Source organism: Gekko japonicus, unplaced genomic scaffold (genome assembly GCF_001447785.1).
Source record: "Gekko japonicus isolate JY-2015 unplaced genomic scaffold, Gekko_japonicus_V1.1 scaffold1556, whole genome shotgun sequence".
NCBI classification, from domain to species: Eukaryota; Metazoa; Chordata; class Lepidosauria; order Squamata; family Gekkonidae; genus Gekko; species Gekko japonicus.
In genome coordinates, this window is record NW_015173718.1 from 397,659 (window position 1) to 405,445 (window position 7,787).

Sequence of the window (7,787 nt, forward strand, 5' to 3'; positions counted from 1 at the left end):
CATTTTTGTCTTCGCTCAGGAAGGATGGCTCCAGAGCAGACTAATGTATGCAGCAGCCAAATCGCTCACTCACAGCCAGTGTTCCCTCTAAGCTGAGTTAGTGTGAGCTAGCTCATTTTTTTTAGCCTCCGGCTCACACATTTTTGTCTCAGCTGAGGAAGGATGGCTCCAGAGCCAACTAAGTTATGCAGCAGCCAAGTCGCTTGCTCACAACTTTAGTGCCAGTAGTTCCCAAAGTAGAATTTTTGCTCACAAGACTCCACAACTTAGAGGGAACATTGTCACAGCTTTAATGCTAGTAGCACACAAAGTAGAATTTTTGCTCACAAGACTCCACAGCTTAGAGGGAACATTGACGCTGACACACCAGCTCTGCACCCCCCCCCCGAATGATTACCGCTACCTTCAAAACCAAAGGTACTTTTTTCTGCCCGGGAAGTGAAGTGTGACAGAACTGCTCCTGTATTTTTTTGGAGTTTCAGGTTGGACCAGGGGCATGTCAGATGTGCTAAGCAGCTATTGGCTTGCGTCCATAACATCACCAATATAGCTTCGTCTTGCCATGTAAAGCAATTTTACAGTTACTATGATTTGGGGGAGTGTACACACATTTGCATGCATGCACACAGAGGCACACAGACACGTGAGACTCTTTGAAAAAGTAACTAGGCCTCCCCCTGCTTGATATACAAGGGGAGAAGCAAGATCTGAAGGCTCATCCAGTGTCTGACTTGTTACTGCGTATGTGTTTAAGGCCGGTTGCAAAGCCACATGCATAAGGCAAAATGAAAACCTCCTTGTGAACCCTTAAGAAACCTACACTGTAAGGTCCTGGAGGACCAGCACTGTGTATATGACCTGCAGCGTAGGTTCCGGCAGATACAACCTAGGAAAAACCATGGTGTATGGTCTATTCTAGCTCTCAATACAGACATAAAAAAGTGTATTGCATTAATGGCTAGTTATAGAGGAAAGGATCCCCACACAGCCTTTCACATGTACTCTTACTATGGGGAGGGCCCCCCCACAGAGCAGTCTCCCTCGTGCCCCTGAAATGAGGGCTTCTGGAGTTCTAGCCCCACTGGTGGACCTCCTGATGGCACCTGGGTCTTGGCCACTGTGTGACACAGAGTGTTGGGCTGGGTGGGCCATTGGCCTGATCCAACATGGCTTCTCTGATGTTGCTATGTCTGAGGCAGTGATGCTCTGTCTTCTTGGTGCTTGGGGGGGGGCAACAGTGGGAGAGCTTCTGGAGTTCTGGCCTTGCTGGTGGACCTCTTGATGGCTCCTTGGTTTTGGCCACTGTGTGACACAGAGTGTTGGGCTGGAGGGGCCACTGGCCTGATCCAAAATGGCTTCTCTTATGTTCTTATATGCAGTGTTTCAACTCCCCCCCCCCGAATGGCATACCCACCACTCCTTGTCCTTCAAAGAGCAAAATATCCATCTGGAGAAATGAACAGTTGGCATTTCAATGTCCCCCCTCCACCAGTCACCAGAATACTCCCGCCACGGCCAGTCACCTCTCCTCTGCTGCCTTGGACATTCTCCTGGTCAGGGCCGGCGACCCTCTCTTGCTGCGGGCTAAGTACTTGTACTTGGGGTTCTGCTTGATCCAGTTCCGTAGGGCTTCGTAGGCTTCCTGCTGGTGGCTGGTGTTGGTGTAGCTCACTGCCAAGGCCATCAGGGCTTTCAGGTTGTTCGGCTGAAGCTCCAAGCACCTGAGCAGAGCGGGGGGTGGGTGGTGGGGGGAGAGCCGTATTAACGGGGCAGAACGACCTGATCCGGGGAATGCAAGGATGGGCTGAGCCTCCTGGAGTGAACAGTTCATTGACTCAGCCTCGCTCTCCAAGGTGGGGGCCGTGGCTGCTTTCGCACGGATAGTGCCCTTTCCATGCACTTAAACAACCGTTTGCCATCCGGTTGCAAATGACCGGTGAAATGCACGCGCACTTACCCCAAGCAGCCTCCAAGATCTGTCGAGATCGGGCTATACCATGCTACCTTTCCTACCAAAGACAGTACAGAAGAGCATCTATTTCACTTAATTTTATTTCGTCCATTGGGAGGGAAGGGGGTACGGTTATAGCCTGATCTTGTCAGACCTCGAAGCTGGGCGGGGCCACGGCCAATGCTCCCTCTAAGCTGCGGAGTCTTGGACGGGAGACCACCAAGGGAGGCTTTGCAGAGGAAGGCAACGGCAAAGCCACCTCAGCTTCTCACTGGCCTCGAGAGCCCCTTGCTAGGGGAAGCTAAGCAGGGTTGGTGCATGGATGGAAGACCACCAAGGAAGGCCCTGGAGAGGAAGGCCATGGCCAGCCACCTCTGCTTCTCACTGGCCTCGGGAGCCCCTTGCTAGGGGAAGCTAAGCAGGGTTGGTATATGGATGGAAGACCACCAAGGAAGGCTCTGCAGAGGAAGGCCATGGCCAGCTACTTCTGCTTCTCACTGGCCTTGAGAGCCCCTTGCTAGGGGAAGCTAAGCAGGGTTGGTGTATGGATGGAAGACCACCAAGGAAGGCCCTGCAGAGGAAGGCCATGGCCAGCCACCTCTGCTTCTTACTGGCCTTGAAAGCCCCTTGCTGGGGGAAGCTAAGCTGGGTTGGTACTTGGAAGAGAGACCACCAAGGAAGGCTCTGCAGAGGAAGGCAACGGCAAAGCCACCTCTGCTTTTCACTGGCCTCGGGAGCCCCTTGCTGGGGTCGCCAGAAGTCTGCCGTGGCTTCACGGCCCTTGACACACACATTTAGTTCATTTGTATCCTTCCATCTTTCCACCACGGAGCTCCACGAAGGGTCCCTAGATTCAAGTCCAGGAGCACCTCAGAGGCCTACGAGATTTTCAGGGTATCTTTGAGCTTTCGAGAGTCAAAGATCCCCTCGTCAGCTTTGACTCTTGAAAGCTCATCCCGTGAAAATCCTGCAGAAGAAGAAGAGGAGGAGGAGATTGGATTTATACCCCGCCCTTCACTACCCAAAGGAATCTCAGAGCGGGTTATGACCTCCTTCCCCTTCCCCTCCCCACAACAGACACCCTGGGAGGTAGGTGGGGCTGAGAGAACTCTTTCCGGAACTGCCCTTGAGAGAACAGCTCTGACAGAACTATGGCTTACCCAAGGTCATCCAACAGGTTTAAGTGGAGGAGTGGAGAATCAAACCCGGTTCTCCCAGATTAGAGTCCGCGCACTTAACCACGACACCAAACTAGCTCTCAAACTAGCTCTCTCTTGTTGGTCTGTAAGATGCTACTGGACCCTAATCTAGCTGGTCTACTGCAGATCAACACGGCTACCCTCCAAAAACGATCTTCATGAAAGGGTCCCATCCAGGCACGGACTAGAATCAGGCCTGAGAAGCTGCGGCCATGCGAATGCATCAGGTGGCTCCAGACCACGCCCCGGGTCTCCAGCTAGCCGGAAGTAGGCATCAGAGGCAGATGCTTGTAAAGGCTTTCAAGCCTGCTCAAAACGTGAGGATTCTTAGTTGGTTTTTCTCAGCCTCACTTTTTTTGGGGTATTTTTCATACGTGTGTGTGCGTGAGCGTGTGCGCACCTGAAAGTCATGGCGACCTCTGGTGACTGACCCCTACTGGGCCCCCCGGAGGATATTCAGAGAGGTGGCTGAATAAAGCCTGCCCCTGTCCTTCTGACTTGGTATTTCCAAGGAGGTCTCCCATCCAATTACTAACCAGGGCCGACCCTGCTTAGCTTCCGAGATCTGATGACCATCGGGCTTGCCTGGACTATCCAGGTCAGGGCAGCCTTGCTCACTGTAGGTGGCCTGCTACTTGATGGGCGCTTTACCCGTGCACATATTCCTAACTTGAAACATCCCCGGGAAGCTGCTACTCAAAACGCTGCCAATGTACGGAGCTTTGGAGAGTCTGTGTTTTGCAAGCAGAAACAGGATGCGATGCGGCTCGGTTTGCCGTAAAGGCAGAGAGAAGAGAAACCACCTTTGGGGGGCAGGGCACCGCATGATGGTTTCCTGCCTATCAGAACAGCGGCGACGGCAGCAGAGATCTCCATGTACTTAGCATGCAGCTGTCGGGATGAGTTCGGCTCAATTAAGGAGCACTTCTAATGAAGAGATAAACCTTTTGAGAGCGGATGAGCGCTGCGCATGCCAAACAGGCCTTTTATTTGCATAGCTCCTCACTGGTGTTTGCAGGGCTCTATTGACTCATGTTTCCTTTTGTTTGATTCGGTAATGGACTAGATTCAGTACGGCAAGTAACTGTAAGGAGGCAGGATTTGTTTCTTTCTTTTTTTTTAAGCGGAATTTTTATGCTAGGGCAACTTGCATTCCGCACCCATTGAGCTGTGGGCCCTGTCCGATATGCAAGTGCAGGTAATTTACATAAGACCTTTCTTTGTATAATTTATTCTGCAACTCTTAGTCCTGGGAAGGGGTAAGGAGTTACAAGGGGCATCGAAGCCACGCCAACTATTGCCTGAAAGTCCATCTCAATCCCAACCAACCACCCAGTTTCTATTTCACTCAATGTTGCCCATCCAGACAACGACCACACAAGTCTGCCTCCCACTAATCAGACCGTTGGTCCATCAAACTCAGTACTATCTTCTCTGACTTATCAGCAGCCCTCCAGGGTCTCAGGCAGAAAGGCCTTCCACATCTCCTGCTGCCTACTCCTTTTAACTGGAGGTGCCGGGGATTGAACCTGGGACCTTCTGGGGGCAAAGCAGAAGGTCTATCACTGAGCTACAGCACCTTTTCAGTCTGTTTTCTTAGCTTCAAAAGGCTATAAACCTGCTTTCTGAATAAAGAACATTAACATTGAGATTTCTAGGAAGCTGCATTTTATGCCAAATGTCAAACTCATCGGAAAATTTGAGAGATGCTGCCCTGACCTGGATAGGCCAGGCAAGCCCAGTCTCATCAGATCTCGGGAGGTAAGCAGGGCCGACCCTGACAAGTATTTAGATGGGCGACCTCCAAGGAATACCAGGGCTGGGAAGCAGAGGCAGGTAATATAAGCCACCTCTCTGAAATGTCCGAGCCCCACTAGGGGTCTCCAGAAGTCACCATGACTTCCAAGCTCGTAAGCACACACACACACACCAGGCTTCCCAAGTACTTACCGTGATTCGGCGGGGGACGAAGACGTCTTCGCAGGATCATTCTTGCGGGGACAACAGACGTGCCGCACCATGCCGTCGCCAGGAGACGCTCTGGTTATGGGGCCAGAAACTCGATGGTACCATCGGGTTTTCGGCCCCATTGCCAGAGCGTCACCCAGTGTCATTTCCTGGCGACGGCATGGTGCGTTACAAGGAGAAATGTTCCGGCTGGGGAGCATGTGTCCCCCGCTGGATTGCGGTAAGTACTTGGCAACCCTAACACACACACACACACACACACACAAAATACTTCCCCCCCCCCCAAGAATGAAAATTAAGGGATGCTGGTAACCCCACTCATATTTTTTGAGCTGGGCACCGAGAAGCAATAGCAGTGCTTTTCAACTGCTTTTGTTCCTGTGCAGTTTGAAATATTTCTCCCTCACCAAGCCCAGTGGTCAACAACAACGTAGCTGAAGAGAACTCTTGACTTCCTGATATCCTTTCTTTGGGTCCAACATGGCTATTAACATTGGATTGATCCCTGCAATTACCACCACCTACCTCTGGAGGGCAACAATAGCTCCTTGTTCATTTTCATTCTCGGCTTGGGTTATACCAAGATACTGCCAGGCCTGCAACAAAGGTAATCAGCAGGGGTAATATTTTTCTATTTATTGACAAAATCTTCCTTTTGTTATAGCGGTAAATTTCCCTTCGGCTTCACTGTGTCTAATGACCACTCTATTAAGTACAGCGTCCAAGAACCTGAATTCAACCAAGTGTTTCCATGAACAAAAGGATTTCTGCCCATGCAGCATGACTTTCTCACTTCCCCCCTCCTGCTGTGGTCCAAAATCCCACCCCCAAATCCCACTTATGGGGCACCGAAAACCCCCAGATACAGCATTAGGGCAGCCTCTGGGGCTGCAACTTGAAGTTGGAAATGAGAAAGTCGCTTTCCACGGAAATCCTTCCAACCTGTGGAAATGCCCCCGTGGATTCAAACCAAGATGAACGCAGCCAGATCATGGGGGGGGGGGGAGGGGGCAGGAAGGGTTGCGACAGTGCTTGCTTCTCGTGGCCCTTTCTGACACGCCCGGGGAAATGCTGATTGCCACTTTGAGGTCAGGCAGCCATTTTTCTCCAGGCCAGTTTGGCTGGTGATCCTGGATGTGTTTTTTTTTGTGTGTGTGTCCTCTTCTGGGCTTAGAGCAGGGATTGCAGGGGGTGTGGGTGGGGGAGGTATTTGAGAATTTCCTGCACTGTGCAGGGGGTTGTGCTAGAGGACCTTGGAGGTCCCTTCCAGCTCTACGATTCTGTGATTCTAAGATGCCTGATCCTTCAGCGTTTTCTACATATAGACCCACGAGCTCAAACGAGTCTTTACTGGTTCCAGAACACAACAGACGGGGATACCTCAGCGTCATGAGGGTCTTGCAGAATAGCAGCTTCCAGATACAAGATGGTGAGGGGCAGGTCCCCTTCTTTCAGTTTTTTCAGGGCTTCTTCGAAAGGGCCGGGCCACTCTTTGAAGGGGTTTTCAGTATGAAAATAATAGCCCTGGAACAGATAAGGAACAGGACGACAGTGAGAAGCCGCTCCAGCGATGGCGGGTGGTCCTAAACTTATTCATTACATAAGGACACAGGAAGAACCCTGCTGGATCAGACCAGGGGTCCATCCAGTCCAGCATCCTGTCTCACGCAGTGGCCAACCAGTTCCTCTGGAAGGCCAACAACAGGGCACAGAGGCCGAGGTCTTCCCCTGATGTTGCCTCCTGGCTCTGGGATTCAGAGGATTCGTGCCTCTGAATGTGGAGGTTCCCCTCAGCCAGCATGGCTAGTAGCCACGGATAAGCCTATCCTCCTTGAATCTATCTAATCCCCCTTTAAAGCTGCCTGTCCATATGGCCAACGCTACGTCCTCTGGCAGCGGATTCCACGTTTTCATCACTCTCCGTTATAAAGTAGTATTTCCTTTTGTCCATCCTGAACCTACTGCCCATCGGTTTCATTGAACGAGCTTGAGTTCTAGTATTTTGGGAGACATCTCTCTTTGTCAACTCTCTCCACCTCATGCATAATTTTATAAACCTCTATCATGTCTCCCCTTAGTCGTCTCTTTTCTAAACTGAAAAGACCCAAACTCTTCAGCCTTTCCTCCTAGGGAAGGTGCTCCAGACCCCTAATCATCTTGGTTGCAATCCTCTGTACTTTCCCCAGCTCTATAAGACCAGAAGAAGAGCCTGCAGATGCGAGACTTCGTCTTCTTTTGTTGTAAGCATGAAGACAAAAGGTCTTTTTAAATCGTGATCGCTGCTTCCAACAGCATCCTTCCACCTGGACAACCCAGGCTAGCCCAACCTCATCAGCAATCAGAAGCTAAGCAGGGTCAGTCCTGGTTAGTCCCTGGATGGGAAACCACCAAGGAAGTCCAGGGTTGCTACGTAGAGGCTGGCCATGGCAAAACACCTCTGTCAGTCTCTTGCCTTGAAAACCCTACGGGTCGCCGTAAGTCATCTGCGACTTGAGAGCACTTTCCACCACCATATCCAGGGGTCTTTTCGGGTCGGAGCCCTCCGGAGCGCTGCTCCGGCAGCCCGCGTGGCGGCAAGCCCCGCCCCCAGATCCCCCGAGCCCGTGCGAGAGCGCTGCGGCTCGGGGGGGGCCCTGAGAGCCCCGCCCCCCGGGCCCCCCAGCCACGCG

The 7,787-nt window shown here is 51.8% G+C and overlaps 1 protein-coding gene across 1 annotated transcript in view; it reads right to left on the minus strand.

The window, feature by feature from the left end:
* Positions 1-7,787, minus strand: part of PEX5L (peroxisomal biogenesis factor 5-like) — a gene marked incomplete at its 5' end in the record, with an annotated part of 59,474 nt that overhangs the window by 6,930 nt on the left and 44,757 nt on the right. The window contains 3 exon segments of the mRNA XM_015423345.1: positions 1,462-1,721; positions 5,644-5,714; positions 6,499-6,642. Coding sequence (XP_015278831.1) covers positions 1,462-1,721; positions 5,644-5,714; positions 6,499-6,642 — 475 coding nt within the window.